Consider the following 22,130-nt stretch of genomic DNA (forward strand, 5'->3'; position numbering starts at 1 on the left):
CTGGCAGCTGTATGTGGCTACTGATCATTTGAGATGCGGCTAGCTCATTTTTAAAACATTAAATTGAAATAGCCACATGACAAATAGCTGCTGTGCTGGACAGCAGAAGTCTAACGGAGGTGAGGTCTGTCTGCAAGAACCAGGTTGTGAGGAACAGAGATGCCCTCAAGTCTCACGGGGCTCAGGAAACCAAGGTGTGGCGTGGGGCTTGGGCGGGACTTGGGACCAGACTCACTGCTTCAGAGTGGGGTACACAGGTCCCAAGCAGCCTTGGTGAGGGGGCCTCGGGCCACATCAACCCTCTGATGGGAAGTATGGTGGTGGGTAGATTTCTGAGCTCAAATGCCTGGGTTCCAACCCCACCTCTACCATTGGTAAACTGTGTCACTTCGGACAAGTTATGTCACCTCTTAGCTGCAGTGTCCCCACCTATCTAATGGGGACCCTAACAGCACCTAGTCGGTGCAATTATTGTGCCGATAAACTGAGTTCTGTTGTGAAGCAGAGAATGGGTCCTGGCACATGCAGGTGACAGGAGGGTTTGCTTCTACTACTACCAGTTCCTCAGTATCCTTCCACGGACCCCGGCCAGGCACTGGGCGGCATGACACTGAGGTTAGACCACCAAAGCCCAAGGCCTAGGAATCAAGGTTTAACTCTGCAGACAAGCTAAGTGCAGGCTTCCCCCTTGGTAAAAAATCTCTTACCAGTATCAAGAGAGGCATCAGAGGGGTTTGCCCAGACCCAACTATAGCAATGCCTGCAGCAGCCAAGCAGGTGACATAAGGGACAGAAGGTGGACAGAGATGCTACGTTGACAGGATCTTGCCGGTCAGCAACTTCCAACTGTAGCCATGCAGCCAGAGAGTAGCCATATCTTGAATTTTTCCCGAAAGAAGTGGGGAATCTGGATTTATATGGGGAGCATCCTCCTTTTTAAAAATATTTTATTTATTCTTGAGAGACACAGAGAGAGGCAGAGACATAGGCAGAAGAAGCAGCAAGCTCCTTGTGGGGAGCCTGATGCGGGATCACGACCTGAGCCAAAGGCAGATGCTTAACCACTGAGCCACCCATGTGCCCCAAACATCATTTCTTTCTTTTTTTTTTCCCCCAAACATCATGTCTATAGTTAGCGCCTAACCCAGGGTTTTTTGTGTTTTTTTTTTTTTTAACAAAGTGCCATCTAAATTAAATACCAAGGCAAGTGCAACATGCCTACAGGCGTCCGTGTACATGTTCTGACTCTCTTCCTAGATCCTTTCTTGGCTTCTCACAGCTCTGCCTCCTGTGTCTGGCACCCCTAAGGGCATTTGGTCAAGCAGTCCTCTCAGGCCCCACCGATCTCAATGGTTATACTATACAGCCCAGAAAGGATGACTTCTCACACACTTTAAAATGACAAGGAAAAAAAATGACAGAGACAGGCCATCTAGAAAGTACAGGTTTTATTATCTTCTTATTAAAAAAAAAAAAATTAAGTAACAGACAACAGTGTGAAGTGGCTACAAGAAGAGGTGCTCACTCCCAACATAACCAGAAGGAAAGGACATGGGTGGGGGAGGTGGGGCGGTGCAGAGGACCCAGCCAGCTGGGACCCTGGGTTGTGGTGGTGAAAGGTGCAAAGGGCAAGGGTGACTCCCCTGTACCCCAGCCAGTGGGGTCAGGAGAAGATGCAGACTTCCCAGGCTAAGCCCCAGGCCTCTACTTTGTGGACAGGGAGGGTCACAGATAACAAGCTCCAGAGCCAGAGCCCCCATCAGCCCTCCCTCATGCCCCCTTCACCCTGGGAGACAAAGGTCACCCCAGCAAGGCTGGGGCTGGGACCTGTTAAGCCAGTTTAGTTCTCTAGCACTGAGGCTCAACAGGTGGACATGGTCTCCATCTGTGTGTTCCGTATAGCAGCCACGAGCCATTTATGGCAAATGAGCACTTGGTTAGTGTAAATGAGGAATGAATTTATAACTTTATGTAATTTTAATTGATTTGAATAACCATATGTGGCTAGTGGTCACCATAATGGATAGAACAGCTGTCCAATTTTCTCGTAAATTTGGAGAAAACAAACAAAGGAACACCAGCTGGGATCAAAGCAGAAGCTAGAACGAAGGTAGAACTAACTACCCTCAATTATTCCAGCCCAATCAGGAGAAGGCACCAGGAATGGGGAAGGGGGGAGGAGGCAAAAACCCACTCAGCAACACAAAAATCCACTCACTCAACCATCCAGCCAACTTCAAATGGGACATATCACACTATTTCCTGAAAAAATATATTTATCTATTTTTCTAGAACCAAGAAAGAATAACAATATATTACAAGAAAAGAGACACAAATATCCCACCATCCCCTACATTATATTTTGGGATCTGCTAGAAGCCTGGTTCAGCAAAAGCTACTTCTCAGAGGAAGCAGCTTCAGAAAGGGCCAAGGTCATGAGCAGGGGTGTGTTAAGTATAAAAAAAAAAAAAATGGGGAGGGTATTTAAAGAAAAAGAGGGAAGAGGGCCCTGTCTGAAGCTATAAATAGTAAAAAAAAAATTAATAAAAATCATATCTCCGTCTCTTCTCTCATTTTTGAGAAACAAAAATAAAAAACCATTAAATACAAACTTAGCAGGTACTGTGGAAAGTGCAAGAGAGAGGAGAACATCTCGGCATCGGCACACTCTTGCCCAGGCAGAGGCTCTGCACCAAGGAATGAACCATTAAGAAAAAATACCCCGCTGAAAGCAGATTTACAAATACTCTGCAAGTCCATTTCAGTATGAACTTTCACTTCTTCTGCCCACCCCTCCCCCCAATAAAAAAGGTTGATTTCCCAAAGTCACTTGGAAGAACCGAGAATGGCTCAAGGTATACCACAGACTCCTGTAGTGTGGCCACAAGTGCCCTCTGACAGACACATCATCTCAAGGTACAGAAAGGTTCTAGTTCCTTCTCCCAGCTCCTTTTCACAGAAGGGAGGGAAAAGGCTGCTGGGGGGCAGAGCTCCAGCAGGACTCCTGTACCAGCTTCAGAGGGGCCCTGGGGAGGCAGGTTCAGGATAGGCTGTACGCTGGGCCCACACGTGAAGTGTGAGATTAAGAAATGATCCAATCCCACACCTGCCTTCAGCAAAGCCAAGTGTTAACCCCATTTTTCTGCCGGGACAATCGAGGCCCAGAGAATCAAGAAGAGGCAGGCAGGAACAGAAGATGAGGTCTCATCTGACACTGGAAACATAATTAGAGCTGGAGATGCCGACAGGTCAGTATTAGGTGGCCCTCCCCCGACCCTAACGTCCACCCTGCAAAATCCTTCGGCTTCCCTCCCCGAGGAGGCCTAAGCCAGTACCCAGGCGGGTGCTTCAGGCATAGAACTCGTTGGTGGGGGCTTTTTTGTAGATGGGTTTCTTGCCCAGGTCATAGGTGCCTTCATCCTTCTTCTTCATGCGGTATACCAGCAGCAGGACCAGGAAAATGGCAAAGAGGATGCCCACGCCGCCACCCACGATCAGAGCTGCAGGGGAAGAACAGGGAGAGCTGTGGGTTAGGGCCTTGGGTACGCTGCCGCTTCCCCCACTCCCCAGTCAGCTCTCTTACAACCAGATCTCCCTCCCCTTGCTGTTGCCTGTCCTACGCATGACCTCATTAACCAGACTGGGTTCACCTTAAGTCACCGAAGACCACAGAGCTAGAGTGGCAAAGCCACCATTCCAACCCACCCCCGCTGGAGCCCACAGCCAGGCGCCCGCCCCAGCAACAGCTTAACACTAACTCACTCAGCCAGGGACTAGCAAACCTGCAGGCTGCAAAAATCCACCTAGACATACTCACAGCACAGCCTTGGCACAGCGCACTGTCTAGAGGGCTCTGTGTGCACACACACCTACACGGGCCTACGCTTCTATTTGCTTTTTTAAAGATCATATTTATTTATTTGAGAGACAGAGAGTGAGTGAGAAAGAGAACAGAGCGGGGGCAGGGGGAGGGGCAGAGGGAGAAGCAGACTCTCCACTGAGCAGGGAGCCCGATGTGGGGCTCGATCCTGAGACCCTGAGATCATGACCCAAGCTGAAGGCAGACACTTAACCGACTGAGCCGTCCAGGTGCCCCTGGGCCTACACTCTACAGACATGTATACAAGTTCTCTATGCACGTAGGTGTACACTACCGAACACAGCTTGGACGTGCTAACACTGCCATGCTACTATGTCAGAGACAATTACATACTGTGGTTTACACTCCTACGTTTGCAGCTCGGTGGCTAAGGCCTAGGACCCACTCCCATTACTCATCACTGGCTGTGTGATGAGGCAAGTTCCTTCATCTCTCTCATTGCAAAACGAAAGCAATAGTAACTTTCTCACTCATCTGTCCTAAGGATTACAGTTCAGCTCAGAAAGAAGCACTGCCCAAGGTTACCTGCTAGCGTCAGGCAGAGGTGCACTGCTAACCTCAGGTGAGCAGCTGTTCTGCATTATGCCGGGCCCGCCTGAAGGGCTCATTCCTGTTTGTTGAGGGGGCAGGGATATCTCACAGAATCCTTGCTGTGGCAGACTGAGTCCCCTAATTCGGTCTTACTAGCGCTAAGAAGATTAATTTTCCATCCCTGCCCACACTCCACATCTATGCACAGAATGGGGGCAGAATGGCACAGAGGAGCCCAGTGAGGTTCTTTCTTGGCTAAAACTCTAAGAAAAAGCAGCCACAAAGTGACCCCAGGAAATACAGAAAATGCACATGGAATGAGGTATCAACTCTGCTACTGTTTTTATCACCTTTCCCTGATACCCCTCCAGATCCTCTCTCAGGACCTTGGTCTGTGCTGGGACTCTCCACTATGTTAAGGTTAAAGGACAGGTTCAAAAGGGACTGTGCTAAAGGTTCAAATGCCAGGGCTACCACTGCCTAGTTTGAGGACTCTGCATAAGTGATTTGGTTTCTCTGAGCCTCAGTTTCCTTATCTGTAAGAGTACAGATAACCATATGTGTCTGATAGGGTTGTGGAGACTCAGTGAGGGGGCACATGGATGAGATGGCACCTAGCAAGCACTTGAGAAACTTCCAGGTGCCATTTAGATGCTGCTGGAACAGAGTCCCACCTCAACTAATGCAACAACATTAACTTCCCACATCAAGATCTTATGCATGTATGATTCTCAACCTGAAGATTTAAGAGATGGCCTGGCTTTGGTTCTGTCTCTTGCTACGTGACCCAAGCTGTGGTTTCCCCATTTACAAGACACACTTGCTTGGACTAGATCAGTGGTTTTTAAATTTTTCTTTAGAAGCAGCAGAACCGGGCAGCCCAGGTGGCTCAGTGGTTTAGTGCCGCCTTCAGCCCAGGGCATGATCCTGGGGACCCAAGATTGAGTCCCATGTTGGGCTCCCTGCATGGAACCTGCTTCTCCCTCTGCCTGTGTCTCTGCCTCTCTCTCTCTCCCTGTATCTCTCATGAATAAATAAATAAAAACTTTTAAAAAATAAAAATAAATAAAAGCAGCAGAACCTGGGCACCTGGGTGGCTCAGTGGTTGAGTGTCTGCCTTTGGCTCAGGTCATGATCCTGGGGTCCTGGGATTGAGTCCCATATCAGGCTCCCCACAGGGAGCCTGCTTCTCCCTCTGCCTATATCTCTGCCTCTCTCTGTGTCTCTCATGAATAAATAAAATCTTTAAAAAAATAAAATAAAATAAATAAATGAAATAAAATAAAATAAAATAAAATAAAATAAAATAAAATAAAAAACAGCACAACCCTTAGTTGGTGAAAGCAAAGCCTTGTGCTAATCCCACATATCTCAGCTAAAAGTGGTTGAAAAAAGATGGGGGATGTTTTACTAAATATTTTGAAGCTTAGGTGACTAAAAGGTCTCTAAGGGCCTCCTGAGTTCCAACAGCATCCCCTACCCTTCCTACATTGCAGCCAAGGAAAAGTAGAAAGAACACCAAGTACCCCCTCACCAGGCTGGTTCATGCAGATAGACCCTTGGCCTATAAACCTTGGCCAGAAAAGAGAGTTCCCTCTGACAACCCATCCCCAGCTTTGGAGACCCTGAAGCTGTCAGGGAAGGAGAGGGGGAGTGTCAGTCACCACATCCACTGAAGGCCACACCTGAAGCCCCACCCCAGCACAGGGCTTCCACCATGATAGCACCCCCTGCTCCCACCTGCTGCCCCCAGTCAAGAACCTATGGTTCTTGCATCAGGCTAAGCACCAAACCCCTCTCTAGGCCTCACAGTGCCTTCATTTGCCATATGAAGATTTCTGGTATGCCACCTTAAATGAAAAGTCAATGAAGACTCAATGACAGATTATACCAACAAATCAGAAGAGCGCTTTACAGCTTGCCAAATTACTTCAGATTCTAATTTTCATGGAGTTATGACACCAACCCAAGGGGTAGCGTTGTACCCATTTACAGAGGAGGAAACTGAGACTCACCTCCTCAACGGAGGTTGGAAAAAGCTGCTCAGCCAAGGAAGGTCACAAGGCTATCAAGTAATAGAGCAGAGGGAAGGGGAAGGGGAGCCCCAGCCCAATCCAGAGGACTCTCTGGACTTTCAGGGGAAATTGATGTTTAATAATTAACTCCCTAGATACCAACCCCAGGCCTATGCAAATGTTTCAAAAACAACACAAAGGGACTTAAGGCAAGTGACAGACACACAGGCTGTTCTTTATAAGCCTTGATATGCAATTCTTCCTCTCCCTCCCCCAGTCAGAGCCAGCCCCTAGGGAGGTATAGTCCTTGGGGGCCAGGGCACCCTGCAGAGGGCAGGAAGGGTACCAAGGAGCCCAGTGGGCCCGAGGCATCCTGTGTCTGCAGCACTACGTTCCTCTGAGTCCTCTCCCCCTTTGAAGTATCTGGTGAGGACCTTACCTGCCAGAACCTCTGTCCTCTCAAAGATGTTGCCGCCCTGAGCAGTGCTGGACATGGACACCTTGTTAGATACATCCTCATCCCCTTCAAAGGGTGAGATCCTTTTGGGGATGACCTCGTTCTCCTCCAATTCCTTGGGTTCGGTGGGGACCCAGCTCCCAGGCCCTGCCTTCTCAGGGATATGATTATCTAGAGGCACCTGGATGGGATGGAAGGAAGAGAGATCAACACTCAGCATGGTTTGGGGACAAACCCAGGGCAGGGGATGGAAACATTCAGCCAGGGAGGGAGTCTGCTTTTGCCATCTTGCTGGCTGAACCATGTGGTCCTGGAGCACAAAGCAGCACCAACTTCTCATCAATTATGCCATCAAATGCTTACCCTCAACCTTTCTAATAGACTCCCAAATGGGGAATGAATAATGTGACCAAGGGGACAGGGAAGCAGGTGTTTCTACTCACTGCTGGTAGTGGGTATTTGAGAATAACCACCCCTGCTGAGGGGGGAGGCAGGGGGAGGGGGGCAGTCTGGCAAAACTGTAGAAATCGCTGGTCCTTTAAGGCAGGAACTTTGTCCCTGGGATTCTATCCCAAGGAGCTAATCAGACATTTGAGTGAAAGATGCTTGCTGTAGTGTTATAATTTTAGAATATCAAAAAATCATATACAACTAACTTTTCCATCAGTAAGGGAAAAGTTGTGAACTATGATTATGTGGCCTATAAAAATGAGTAGGAAGCACACTTAATTATGTGAGGAAATAAATTCATATAATAAACTCATGACCACTTTCAAGTGAAAAATGCAGCACAGAAAACTGCATATACAATTTGATACTAACGTTGGGAAATACCTAGAAACGCACAGTAAAGGGGCTGGAAACACCTCTAAGTGTTGACAGTGATTATCCCTGCAGGAAGGATGGCCTAGCCACGACCCACAGCTGTGCCTGCCTCTAAGGAGCCAGGGCCACAAATAAAAGCTTTCCTACAGAGTGAGAGGTCAGACCCTCACTTATGGGTCCCTCTCAACAGGTGTCAAAGAGGAACAAGTGGGGAGAGGCAAAAGCACATAACTACTCACCAGGGGCTGGATTACTTCAGGGAAGGTCTGGCGGTGCTCTGAGTCATCTGGAAGGTCAGAAAGGCTGTGTGAGTGTGAAGTCACGTATCTTTAGATAAAGAACCTCCTCCTTCTTCAGCCATGGCTTGAGGGGGTTGGGGGGAGTCCCAACTTACACCAGCCCTCAAACGCTCACTGTACAGCAAGTGACCATTCCCACCCCAGCTTGAGTCACCTCATCTGTCAAATGGAGCCCCAAAGACTGGCCTCCCTGGCTCTTTCACAAGAATGCTGAGCAGGTAGGTAGCTGAGCTGATGCTTTGTCAGCTCCAAACCCTTGCTCTGTAATTAGGGATCCAGGGGCCAACAGCATCACCTGGGAGCGGGTGAGAAATGCAGAATCTCAGGGCTCACTGAATCAGTGTCTGCATTTTCACAAGATCCCCAGGGGATTCCTTCAAGAAGACTCTAGATTGTACTACTAAATAGTAGGAATTGCAACATTAAAATATGTCCTGAGGATGCCTGGGTGGCTCTGTGGTTGAGCGTCTGTCTTTGGCTCAGGTCGTGATCCCAGAGTCCTGGGATAAAGTCCCACATCAGGCTGCCCGCAGGGAGCCTGCTTCTCCCTCTGCCTGTGTCTCCGCCTCTCTCTCTGTGTTTCTCATGAATAAATAAATAAAATCTTTAAATAAATAAATAAGTCCTGAGTGCTTGGTATGTGCCAAGAGAGCTTTAACTCAGTCCAATCCCCAAAAGGCTGATTTTTCTATTTTGCAGATTTAGAAACCCAGGCTTAGAGGTCACAGAGAAGCAGTAGGAACTCAAGCCTATGTGACTCCAAAGCTCAAACTTCCAATTGTCACACCATTCTACATAGAGGAGGGATGCCTCTCAGCAGCTGTGTCTGGCCCAGCAGCCAGGGAGTCACAGATGACCATGAACAGCCCTGGCTCCTGGTCCAGCCCCCGGAAGCCTGGGCACCTTCCCCCATACCTCTGCCCACACATGCTCGCAGACTTTTGAGCTGGTCCCTTTCCTTTGCATAGGAAGAAAACACTAACAGTTCTTTCTAGCACCCCCTTCTCAGGCCCCCAGCCATGGGCAGACAGGTCCAGGCTGGTGGTGCTCAGTAAACCTAGAGCGACAAGTGAACTCAAAGCAACAAATAACTCGCCCAAGGAGGGTAGTCAGAGCTGGAAAAGGGTTGATAGTTACTTTTGTTTCCCCTTTATTGAGACCGGAGGAGCACTGTAGGAAAGTCCCCACAAAAACCCAAATCTCAAGGCAAGCTCACTACTCTCCAGCCCCATGATCCCAGGCCTACCCACCACATCCTCCATACCCAAATCTCCAGAGCCAGACAGCTCAAAATCATCGGGTTCCTGCCCGGGGCCCCCTACATCCTCGTCATCTGGGAGGGCTCCAGAAAAGTATCGTCCTTCTAGGAGGTCTTGGGGGTCGATGACTTCGGTCTCTCGGATCTAGGATGAAAAAAGGAGTCACATCAGCCCCCTCAACAGCACCCTGGTGCTCTACAACAGACTCTGAGACCCAAAAGGCAGTGAAGTGGGGATTCAGTAAGATAAGCTGGTGTGCTAGAAGGTATTCAGGCCAGAACCCGGAGACCTAGGTCCTGCACCCCTCCTGGTCCCTAATTTGCTGTGTGACCTTAGGCAAATCTCTTTCCCATTCTAGGCTAATAAAAAATCATAAAGTCAGTAATAATCAGAACATTAAATATTACTTGGTATCGTTTTCGGAGTATTTACTCTGGGTCAGTCCCTGTTCGTAACACCAAAGGCAACAGAGGGAAGTGGGGATTTCCTTCTGACACGAGTAGCAGGTGGAAGAATGAGGATCCAGCACAGAGCTGCCAGACTGCAGAACTACAGGGGCTGGAGGGTATGACACTCCGGGGGTTCTAGGATGCAAATGAAGTCATAGCTGATTGACCAGCAGCAGGGAGAGGGCTGCTGGTCTTGCTCAGAACAGGACACCTTTCCCAGCTGACTCAGACTGGGCTGGGGCGGATAGGGCTGTCTCACCCACACCCCAAGGCAGCCTCAGGCCAGGAGCTGCACAGACCTGGTGACTCACATGGACATAAGCACGCTCTTGTACTCAACTTTCCAGCATCTCCCACAAATCTGTTCTGCAACAGCCCTGGGTAGGGCAAGGCACCAGAGCGGCACAGTTCTTCATGGACCATCCACTCCAGCACCCACAAATGTCCTCAATCCCTACCCCATGGGGACCCAGCCCATCATATCACAGCAAAATCTTAAGCCCATTTCCACCAATAAGCTTTCAAAGGTAAAGTATCAAGGTCCAGGGAGGCAAAGACTTTTCCAAGATCCTATATAGTACATCAGCTACTCTGTCCTCCCCCCACCCCGCCACCCCCAACTGCCCCCCCCCCCACCAGAACTCACAAGGGTAGGAAACATTCAGCCTATCACTCTTCCTCTTAGGCTTGGGGCTAAGGCTTCCCAAAGAACAGCAGCCCTGAGCAAAGTTCATCCTCTCCCCCCCCCACCCCCGACATTAACTCAAATGCGAAAGTGCCTACTATTTGCCAAAAGAGTTAGGGTTTCAATGAAGTTCAGTACACACCCTTCCTCTAAACATTCTCCGTTCTTTTCAGAGCCCCTAACTGTAAGAGATAGGGGCTCTGCTTAGAACCACCAGAAGACCAGCTACAAAGGCCAGGGAGGTCCTGTCCTCTCTTTCACAGAATTTGAGATACTCTGGGCCCTGAACAGGCCAGTGACCTGCCTAGGGTCCCATAACTGAGTTAGGCAGCTCAGAGTAGAGAGGCCAGGTGTCTTTTTCTGACTGAGCCCCAGGCTGTCTTTCACCAGGTTGAGACTGCCAGGGACACAGTGGGGGAGCTCAAGGAGTATCTGTTCCTAGGACAAGGTAACTGTGCAGGAGACATCCAGGATCCTCCCGTTACTTCCTCCACTGGCTTCCTTCCTCCACTGGCTTCCGGGGAGAGGCGGGCAGAGCCTGACTGTTGTGCCCTCTTCCACCCCCGCGAGGGCATATGCTGGATTCTCGGAAGGGAGGAAGGTCAGACTAGGGGGAAGGCAGTGGGCACGTAGCCCTCTTCGACCGGATGGGAGAATCTTTACAGAACACTTGCCACACATGGGGGTGGGGAGCCAGAAGGGGTTAAGCCCTGGTTGGGGATGACTTCACGACTCGGGAATCAGGAGCTGCTGAGCTGCTGGTGTTGGAATTCCAGCCCCCGCACACAGCCCCGTGCCTGTGGCTTTGGTTTGGCAGCTCTGGGAGAAAGGCTTCTCAGTGGTGGTTGCGAAACTGTCCCTAGGGCGAGGTCCCTGCGCTCCTACCCCCACCCCCTGCCACAGATCCCCTCCCCAGACCCCAAATCTGAAAGAGCAGGACCTCCTGAGCCCTTAGCATGAAGGAGGTCCTCCTGATAGATCTTGTGCAGAAGTAGAACCAGGGCTGCAGGAAGGTTAAGTGGCTTGCCCAGCCACAAGGTCATACTGGCAGAAAGTGGCCACATTGGATTAGAATCCAGGCATGGGTCACCTGAGCCTTTAACCACATATACATGAACCCCTGCACGGACACACATAGAAGTAGAGTGCCTGATCACCCCAGCTAGGAGGGAGCCCTGGGGAGTGGAGGCCAAATCCAGCCCAGGAGAGAAAAATGGTACTATGGCCACTTGGTCGACCTGGCCAGGGAGACCAGACTGGCTGTGGGAGTCATGGCTCCAAGTCCTCAAGACAGGGGGCTGGGGGTCCCACCACGGTGGGGCACAGTGTCAGGCTTCAGGCACAGTTTCAGGCTTCAGGCAGAGACCCTCCCCACCAACCCTCACCCTCAGGAGCCCTGGAATGTTGTTTACACGTCCTTCCTTTCTTTTACTATGTGCAAGTGCTAAGGGGTGTTTCAAAACAACCACGGGATTAGCATGCTGATTGGCTGAGAGTTACGAGCTCCCCCGTTACAATAGCTAAACGGAGGCTGAGAGGAGGCAGGTATGGCAGCCTGGAAACCAAAGCTGAAACCCAGATTTGCTTGCATTTCAGACCTCTTAGGGGTCGCCTGGTGGTCCCTCCCCTTTCCTTTCTAGACGAGGATTCTGGAGAGGATAAACAGCTTGTCTCAGGGCACCAGAGGTCAGCGGCATGGCTAGAAGTAGACCCTGCCAAGCACCTATTCCAGGGTTCTCAAGCATTAGAGGAGCCAATGTACCCTCCTCCAGCAAGTCACGAGGCTTGGAAGAAGCTTTGTGCGGTGTGCTCATGCGAGGACACAGGAAAGAAAATCCTTCTTCAACTTAGAAGCACCCTCTCTTCCCCTCTCTGCCCACGACTCTTGGCAAGAAGTAAATTCCCAAGTGGGAACCCTTTAAGATCAGGTCATCAAAAGAGGCCCAAGCTCCATGGGATCATGGGCAAACATCCCTTTGTGTGTCTGAGAGTGGGGGGCATGCCAACAGCCCTCCCTTGCCTCACCCGCTTTGCAGACAAGGCCCATTCAGTCTGGGGTAGATTTGAAGAACCAGGCCACCCAGCAGCCAGACCCAGCTCTGACCAGAGAGGACTCCACCCGGCTCCTGGCTGAGCCTACTCCATCTGTTCTCCACTCACCCCATCCCCGCCCCGGAACTGTGTGTTCATGTGTGCGTGTGCACACACAGGCACCTTCTCTGGGCCCTCAGGTCCCCTTTCTCACAGACCATAACAGAAATCACCAGCTGAATGCATCAGTGGGCCTGGATCCCACAGATCCTGCTTGCCCCAGGGCTGGTGGGCACCTGGGGTTGGTACCTGGTAGTTGAGATGCTGGATGCCTCCCCAGATTATCTACAGAAGAAGGGATAGGTGCTGTCTGTTCTACAGGATCTAACATTTGCCAACAGAAGGTATCCGAGGCTACTAAGCCCAACGGTCTCATTTTATAACCCAGCAAACAGATTAAAAGACAAGGGACTTTGCCAAGGTCACCCAAAGCAGTTGGCAGCAGAACTAGACTTAGAACCTAGGGCTCCTGGCTTCAGGCTGGAGCTGTCCTCCTTCCCCGCTTCAAGGATTTTGGCTGCAAAACTAAAGGTCTCTGCAAACCCACAGGCCTCAGCTGTCACTCCAGACATATTCCACATCCAGTCCTTACCCTATAGGCATGAAGCTAGGAAAAGGTCACCCACCCTATCCCAAAGTCCTATAGCTTTAGTCACCAAGTAAAGGCATAGGGGCTGGGGTGACTAGCCCAAGCATCCACTACGTGCCAGACACCGAGCTGGATTCTTCTCTCTATGAGTTCATTTTTACTGGCACAACCGTCTTGTAACACGCTCCAGCCATTTTGCAGGAAACTGGCGTGCAGTATTTTACCCAAAGTGACACAACTAGAAAGCAGCGGAGCTGGGTTGTGAACCTAGACCTTTCTCAAGACCATGCCTTAGCCACAACCAGCTTTCTCACTGCCACCCACGCGTCCCCTATCCACCCCAACGCCACACTGCCAGGCCAGGCTCCACCAAGGGAGCAAACAAAGGTGAAAGTGATATTGCTTAAACAAAAGAACAAAAACTTGGCTGGGGCACCAGGGAGAAGTTCAGGCTTGGTTAAGTGTGAGCTGGGGGGAGGAAAAGAGACTCCCACTCACCCCCAACCCTCCTGCCCTCAGGCTCCTCCCCAGCAGAGGTAGGGTCAGGAACACACTTGCCCTTTCTTTCAGGAGGTGAGAGACCAGAAGGACAACCTCACAACCAAATTCATGGGCATGGGGGCAGCGGGGGAAGGGAGGTGTGGGTTAAGGACAGTGGGTTCAAACTACTAAACCCACCAGACTGGTCCTGACAGGAAATCCCCAGAAGGGGCCTCTGGTACAGTCACTATCTTCCTCCATGACCCTTTCTGAAGGGTCAGATATCCCCCAGAATGAGCAAACCTGGAAGCCACCATCAGAACTCTATACCCAGGCAGAAATGAAGGATCTGCCAGTAGAGTGGTAACCCACAAGCAAAGCACAGCCTGGCCACTTCTTAACTACAAGAGTCAGGGTATGCATCACATCTCGAACCCTCAGTTTTCTTTTGATAACCAGAGCTAGGAGCAACCTACAGGATGATGAGGATTAAGTGCAATGCATTAGTGTGTGCAAGGGACCCAGCATATGGCCTGGTACACAGCAGGTGCTCAATGAGTAGCAGCTATTATTAATGCCCACCTGCCTTCCTTCTGGCCAAAGGGATTAGTGCTCAAAGGGTCAGAGAGACCTGGGAAAAGCTGTAGAAGCAGTTCCATTACTAGAAAGAAGATGATCAGTGGATGGAAGGATGTGCTTCACAAATCTTGAATTAATGCCTATAAAGGGTATTTATTTTGCTTCTGAGACCAGAGACTTTAACAACCAATCAGCTCCCTTGAAATTACAAAGGATCCAGAGACCTGCCCAAGGTCACCAATTTGGAGCACCTGTTCGAAGAGGACAGAGACAGAGGAAACTCAGTTGTATCTTTCCAAAAAGAGCAAATGGCAGTGACCAGAGACACCTGACATTCTACACAAGGACCTGTATCCCCAGGGTATTTCCTGACTTGTTTTGGGGACAAAAAAAAAAAAAAAATCCAAAAGTCAAAAAGAAACACACCCATCCAAAATCTGGTGCTCTGGTACCTGAAGGGTTAAGCCAGGTCTGGGGGTGGGGGTGGGGGTGGGGGTTCGAATGTCAGCTCTGCCCACTCCAGGGTCGGGTTACTCTGAACACAATCACTCAGGAGAGAAGCCAGGCCTGGCACTGCCAGCAGCTAACTTTTCACCAACCCCCCAGGGAAACCCATTCCACAGCAAGGGCTCCAGGATCCTGGGGTGCCAGCTAGGAATGGGGGTGGGGTGGAAGCTTCTGCCGCTCTGGACATCCCCCTGCCAGCAGGTGATGGAGACTTCCTCCCTGGGCCTGCCTGCCCACCTGTAAAAGACTGTTCTCAAAGAGACAAGCCTCCCTCTGTCTCGGGCCTGGTAACCAAGCTGGGCACTGCTCCGATTACCGCTGGAGACAGCCAGGAGGGGGCTGGCTCCCTGAGGGCCGCAGAGACAGAGGTGCATTGAAGCTCGGGCTTGTAATCTAGGCAGCAGATCCCAAGTCCCTGCTGGATCTAAGGGCAGGCCGTAAACAAGCCTCCCGTGTTCTCAAGAGCAGAGCCGATAGCCTTGTCTTGGCTGATTAGATCAGCCCTGGGTGCTGGCTTCCTGCCCCTTCCCAGCATCCCTCCCACACGTGGGGAAGCCACGGCTCCAGCCCGGGTCAGTCTGTCCCATAGACCTCTCCCAGCCGGTCTTCCCCCGGGGAAGGAGTGTCCCTGCTCCCTGTGACCGGCCACGGGTCATCCCTGCCCCCATGCCCTGAGGTCCGAGTGGTACAGCCAGTCCTGCAGGCCTGGCCGCCACCAGCAGGCTCCACCAAGTCACTGTTTCCACACATACCAGCCTCTCCCTGCCTCCCCTTTCCATTACCCCAGGTGTCACCTGACCAGCCACAGCCTCCTCTACTGTGCCAGAGAAAACTGGGGCAGCAGAGCTCCCGCCCGGCCTGAGGGGGGAGGAGGGACGGGCCAGGGAGAGGAGAGGCAGCTTAAAGGGGGTGCTGAGTAGGAGGGACTGGCCAGAGGGTGAGGGTGGTGAGTAACTGGGAGCCCAGAGGTGGTGACAAGAAGCAGGGATAGGTAGGCAGGATTGTAGAAGGCCAAAGCTGGGAAGAACTGTTGAAATCACAGAGTATCTCCTGGGGACTCCGGGAGCCCTCTAGAAAGGATAAAAAGTTCTAAACCCCAAGAAGTGGAACTATCGGTTTACGTTTTCAGCATGCACACAGCTACCACCCCCCTGAAGCCAATATCTGGGCAGGTTAAGAACCCTTGTGTAGCTGCTAAGAATAAACTAAGATGGGACCAGCACTTTACCAGTTTGCCAAACACAGACTATGACCCTTGAATGACACAGGTGTTTTACAGAGAATGCACTGGTAAAGTGACTTATTAACTAACTGCGTGTTCCTGGGTGAGCAGCAGAGCTGAGGTGGTGACTCAGGCTTGTCTGGCTGGGAACTTACCCACTTCTAGTCACCCTGCCTCCAGCAAACAGGGCCAAAGGGCCTGGCCAGGTGCAGGGACGTGCCTGAAGGTCACTAGTGCATTAATAACTAACCAGCCCAAGAAGTCAGGCTTCCAGTACTTCTAGGGTTAAATCAGGCCCCAACTGTTGACACAGGCCTTCCCCTCCCTCTGTGGGTGCTTTACACTGAAAACTGGCTTTTCAGACACTGTGTACCTTCCTGTCCACCATCACACCCCCTCTCCAAGGCCAGAGAGCTGCTTGCAATTCACTCAGCCTCCGTAGGACTAGAAACTCTGTCCTCCAACGCAGGAGGGCGACCCTGTTCTGTGTGGTGTCCAGGTGGTACAATACCCTTAGCAAGCCCCCCATCACCCTCCAGGACACAAGCTGCCCAGCAAGGGGTTCCTACAGATCCCAGCAGGAGGGGTGGGGCTGCCGAGAACTGGTTCTTGTTTAAATATAAACCCATCTGATAATTAGCAAACAGTCCACTTCTAAAACAAACAAACAGTAGATTTGAACTCCATCCGCCCCACCCTGGACTCCTCCCTTTCCACCTTGCAGCTGTTGGGGGGAGGGAAGAGAGTGTTCCAGGGGGACTCGGAGTAGGATCTTCAATGGTACAGAACCAGCTGGCATCACTATCACTAAGAATGCAGCCTTCCTCCCAGGCACACACTGGGAACTTTACTGCAGGCTTGTCACCTCCTCCCAGCCTCCCCACAATGCCCAGGAAGCAGAGGCTGGGGGGCTGGGTGACATGCCCACAGCCATGTAGCTAGTTAGAGGTAGACTTCACACCTCTGCAAGTTAGGTCTGCCTAAGTCCCAAACCAATGTTCCACTGCTCTCCAGCCAGTTCCAGGAAGCAAGGAGAGGGCATCAGAAAAATCAGAGACTCCTGGGGTTCAACCATATCTGGACTGTACCAGCTTGACTCTGGGGGCTCAGAGCAGGGGCAGCTTCAGTTCTGCTTTAAGGGAAACAAAGCAACACCTGCTCTGCCCAGGCCCAAAGACCAATTCTGAAGACTGGCTGAATTCGCACCCTGTCAAAGCCCACCCACAGACAAGGCACTGAGAAGGTCTGGCGTCTAGTGCTGGCATTCCCTGTACACCCCCTCAAGGTCCAGGACGCTGAGATACTATCTCTAATAGGGTCTCAGAGGACATGGTAAAACTCTATAGAGCCCATTCCAACACCCCCACCAGAATCATCCTTCGGGCCAAGAGGTTGAAAGGAAATGGGTGACTCAGGCCAGCCACGGCTCTCCTCCAGTGACTCACAGGCCCTGTCCAGCCCCTTCCCCCAATTTTCAATGGTCATTTGGAAATCACACCCACCAATCCAGGAGGCTGAGAACAACTAGAAGCCAATTCCTCCCTAGAGGGAACTGGGGCGGGAAGCCCAGCCTGGCTCTCCCAGCTCCTCATTCAAGACGGCCCAGCACTCCAAGTCCTTGGAAATGCCCTCTGTTTCCAGGAGCTGGGGATGGCAGGAGCTGAATGTCTCCACCTCCCTGTACCCCACCCCCCAACTTGTCCTCTTGTTTAGAATCTTTACCAAAGGGGCCAAGAAAGCTCCCCTCCCCGCCATTGGTGTGTTTTCAGGGCAGGCAGGATCCACAGAGGGGTTTAGTTCAAGGTGGGCTTATTATAGAGTTGGGGACACTGAGACCCAGAGATAGGGTACATTTACTCAAGGTCACCCTGCAGGTCAAAAGCAGAACTCAAAGTATCTGCCTTCAAAACCAGCCGATTTCCTCATCTGGAATGTCCTCTCAGGGTGCTCAAACCAGACACCTTGTATTATCAGAGAGACCTAGTCCTGACCTTGGCAAGCCACTATCTTCCCCTGAGCATCAGTTTCCTGTAAAAATGTAGATAATAGGGACGCCTGGGTGGCTCAGCGGTTGAGCACCTGCCTTGGGCTCAGGGTGTGATCCCAGGATTCTGGGATTGATAATCAAGTCAGCATCAGGCTCCCTGCGAGGAGCCTGCTTCTCCTTCTGCCTCTGCCTCTATGTCTCTGCCTCTCTCTAGGTCTCTCAGGAATAAATAAATAAAATCTTTAAAAAATAAACACGTAGAAAATAAAATCTACTTCACGGTATCCCTGGAAGACGTTCAGATTAGTGATAATAATTTCAACGCACCTTTTAGAATGAAGCTACATGCACGAGTTTATTCATTCGTACAAACATTTCCTGAGGACTAACTGAGGAACAAGTATTTCACTGAAGATGAATAGAGCAGAAATTCCCCCCTCCCCTGCCCCAGGGGATGTGTGTGGGTGGAAGTGGTATGTGTGGTCCGGTTGGGGGATGGGGAGTGGGCATACGACTCAGATTTTGGTGGGATATATTTACTAATTCTCTCACAAACTAAGTCTCTTCAAGGGAGGCAATGCCTTAGATGTCCGGGGTTTCTACAATCTCTTCCAAAGAATAGGTATTTATTCATAGAATACTTGAGCCGAGAAGGGCTCTCAAGGTCATTTGTTTCAAACCGCATTTTACAGATGGGGTAATGTCAACCCCACAGAACCCTCTAAACCACGGCCCCAAATATCTTCCGTGGTGGTTCTCTGTGGCTTCTAAGAATTCCAAAGAGCTCTCACTGGCCACTCATGGGGTCCCAGACCCCCTATGCTCCTGCCCTATCCAACCTCAGTGCATTCAAGGAAAGAGTTCTCAAGGAGACCAGAAACCTCTCTAAGCTAAAGTACACCTCCCCAGAACCCACGGGGCCTGGTGCCACATCAGGAGGCTGTGCCCCTGGGCGGCAACACTTCTGGGGGGGTCCAGCTCCCAAAACAAGGCTGTCTTTAATTGGCTAGGGAAGGAGTGGCAGGAAGGCAGTCAGGTAGACAGGAAGAACTGGTTTGGGATAGCAAGCCCTGCCAGGGAAGAGACTGGTTGCTCAGACTGGGTTCCCTTCCCAAAACTTCACCAAGCCCTCGTGGTGGGGATAGGATACCACCCAAGGGGAAGGCAGGCCTTTGGCTTACACCCAAAACTTGGGAAGGGCCTCACTAGCACTACTGGAGGGGGACCCTCAGATCCTTCATCCGGAAAGTGGGTATGATATAATCCCCACATGCTGGGCTTTCTGTGAGGATAAGACGCACCAGACCGGGCACCGGACCCGGCATGTGGAAAGCACCCCACAAATCATAACTGCCATTAGCTAATCCCTTCTCCAGTGGGCCTGTTTCCTCCACCTGTAAAAATCTACCCAACTATGACTAGGCCTGATTTTTCCGGCCACAATCCTGGCAGTAAGGGGACAGGGGAGGCAAAAGGGGAAGCCCTGTAACCCAATTCGAGGTGGAAGGTCTGTGACATTCCTCAGGAAGGGGAGTGCTGAGGTCAGGATGAGGGAGACCAATACCTCTCTCCGGAAGCAGCTGCTCAAGGGCCAGCTTCTCCCTAGCTGATGATGGGTCACCATGTGTAGGGCTGACACAGCTGCCCTCCCCCAAACCATATCCTTCCGACTGCCCCCAGGACACAGCTGTCTGCTCCTCACCCTGAAGCACCTGCAGACTCAGCAGCCCCTCACCCGGGACTGCCATGTGACTCCCATGCAGTGATCTCCTAACCTCCTGGGGCTTTCTATTTCCCCCCACGATACCCACAGGAGCCAACATGCATTCCTTTGGATGTCTCCCCAGCTGCTTGACTCCAACACATCTCTCAGGGTCTAGTTTAGAGCACTGCACCAGGGAGCAGCGGGTGTGAGCTGGAGTCCTGGCTCAGACATTAACTTTTCCATAAGGTTGCCCATAGTTTGGGGAAGTCGTCACCTCACCCTGGGCCCGTTTCCTTCTACCTCAGAATTTCTTGAGGCTGGCCAGCCCCAAATCTCAACAGATTCTAAACTCTTGAGTTACCTGAGGATGGGACACAAGGGCAGCCCCTCAGAAAGCATCAGACCACAGCTTATCATAAGAGCAGGAACTTGGGAGCCTGGCTGGCTAAATTTGAATGCCTCAGCCCCATATTAAGCTGTGTGGCCTTGGATAAATTAGCTAACCTCCTCAACCTCAGGACCAATTTAAGGTAAACAGCCAGGCTGTCAGAATTAAATCTAGTTGATAGGCCATTAGTTAGAACAGCCGTTAGAAAGCTATCAGAACACCATAAGGCACACCATAATGTTTGCTATCATCACTGCTTGCCTTCAATTGTGCTGGCAGGTTATTCTCAGGGTCTCATGCATTCCTCAACAGAAGCCAGCCAGGCAGAAAGGACTTTCCTCCAAGCAAGCGCAGAGAAAAAGGAGCCCCATAAGGAATCCACAATGATAAAACTCCACAGACTTCCTCTGTCTAAAAGGGGAGGTGGGCTTAAGGCATGAAGGGGGCACAGGGCTGGGGTTCTTGGGGGGACAGATAGCCTCTCCCATCAATTCCTGCTCCCCCAACTTCCCAGATGGGGAAGCCACCCTCTTCCCCCGATGGTCGCTGGGATGAATGGAGCTTCTGGTGGCCTAGGGCTTTGTAAACTAGGACAGAGACCAGCGGGCGAGTGAGAAGAGTTTCTCGGTGCTCACTGTAGCCTTCCCTCCCCCAACCCCCTTTACTCCACTCCAGGTGGGTACTCCGATTTCCCGAGCGAGCGAGCGCAGTTCAGCAGAAATAAACAGAATTCTCGAAGAAAGCAGAGGTTCAACTCTTGGTGAAACGCTGGGCCCAGACCACCCCTCCCCGTCCGCCCTAGAAGGATCAGAGTCTCAACTTTGGAGGGACCCTAAAGAAGCACTGGTCATCTCCTGCTGCGCTCGCCCATCCCCTGGGCAGATAGGGAAACTGACACTCAGAAGGGGGGCAGGGCCTTGCCCTGTCACCAGCCAGGGGTAGTGCTGGGGCCGGACCTGTGGTCAGGGCTCAGCTCCTCACTCCCGGGTGTGTGATACAGGCCCCGCACAAGCGTCCCCCTCCCCCTTCCGAGCACACGCCAGCCCCCTCGTCCCCAGGCCCGGTCGGATTCTAGAGCAGCCGCTGCGGGCGCTCACGGACGGCGAGCAGGGGGGTCCGCGACTCAGAGCCTGCCCCGGGGTCACCAGGGAAGGGCGCCAGTGTGGGGGGAGAAGAGGTGACACCGGCTTAGTCACGTCCGAGCCTGGAGCGCGCGGCGGGGCCGAGGCCAGGGGAGGCGGGAAGAGCAACAGGCTGGGGCGCACGTTCGCGCGGGGGAGCCGCCCCGGCCCGGAGCCTCCCCGTCACCCCGGAGCCAAGTTTCCAGCAAAGTTTCCCCAGCCCCGGCGTCTAGTTGGAGGCGGCGCGGCCCCCTGAGCGCCCCCCCCCCCATCTCAGGCCCCCAGGAACAAAGGAGGCAGCGGGCCGCCCCCGTCCCCCCCCGGATGCCCCGGCACCTACCGACTCCGCGGTGGCGGCGGGGGTGCCCACGACCAGCAGCAGCAGCAGCGCGAGCAGGCGGGCGGAGGCCATGGTACCGCGGTCCGCAGAGGGCGCGCAGGCGAGTGGCCCCGGCGGGCGTGCGGCCCCTCTTATAGGCGGTGACCGGCCCCGCCCCGGCCCCGCCCCGCCCCGCCGCCGCACCCCGCCCGGAATTCCCCGGCGAAAGCTGGGCCTCGGGGCGCTCCGGCCGCCCACGCGGCTGGAAACCCCGAGGGACCCGCCTGGCGCGCAGCCGCCCGCTCCAGATCCACCCCGAGTCCCTGTCCCATTTACTCTTTTGATGTCCTCCCAGGCAGGCCCCCGGAGATCCCTGCGTCTAACCTCGTTTTATACCTGGGGAAACTGAGGCCACGGACTCGCCCAGGGTCTTCCCTGGAGGCCGGCGCTCCCCAAACCCGCTACACTCCCCCCCCCCCCCCAGGGTACGGAACACATTCCAAATGGGACGTGAACGTGCATAGGCTTGAGGGGTCAGCAAACTTTCCCTGTAAAGAGCTAAATAGTTCAATCTTTGCGGGCCATTCGGTGTCTTGTCATACTTAAACTCCAGCTTCGTAGCTCGAAAGCAGCCACAAATACTTAAAAAAGAAAGAACGCGGCTGTGTTCTAATGAAACACTATTTATGGAACACTGAAATTTGTATTTCGTATAATTTTTAGGTGTCACGAAATATCCTTG

At 52.1% G+C, this 22,130-nt stretch overlaps 1 protein-coding gene across 1 annotated transcript; it reads right to left on the minus strand.

Moving 5' to 3' along the window:
- Positions 1–1,433: 1,433 nt before the first annotated feature.
- On the minus strand, positions 1,434–21,544 carry SDC4 (syndecan 4). The gene is made up of 5 exons (XM_025470205.3): positions 21,410–21,544; positions 9,272–9,410; positions 7,948–7,994; positions 6,866–7,064; positions 1,434–3,500 (listed from the first exon to the last, which is right to left on the minus strand). The coding sequence occupies exons 1-5, from the start codon at positions 21,479–21,481 to the stop codon at positions 3,349–3,351; spliced, it is 609 nt and encodes a 202-aa protein (XP_025325990.1). The 5' UTR covers positions 21,482–21,544; the 3' UTR covers positions 1,434–3,348.
- Positions 21,545–22,130: the final 586 nt, after the last annotated feature.

Source organism: Canis lupus, chromosome 24 (assembly GCF_003254725.2).
Source record: "Canis lupus dingo isolate Sandy chromosome 24, ASM325472v2, whole genome shotgun sequence".
In the NCBI taxonomy this organism is placed as follows: Eukaryota; Metazoa; Chordata; class Mammalia; order Carnivora; family Canidae; genus Canis; species Canis lupus.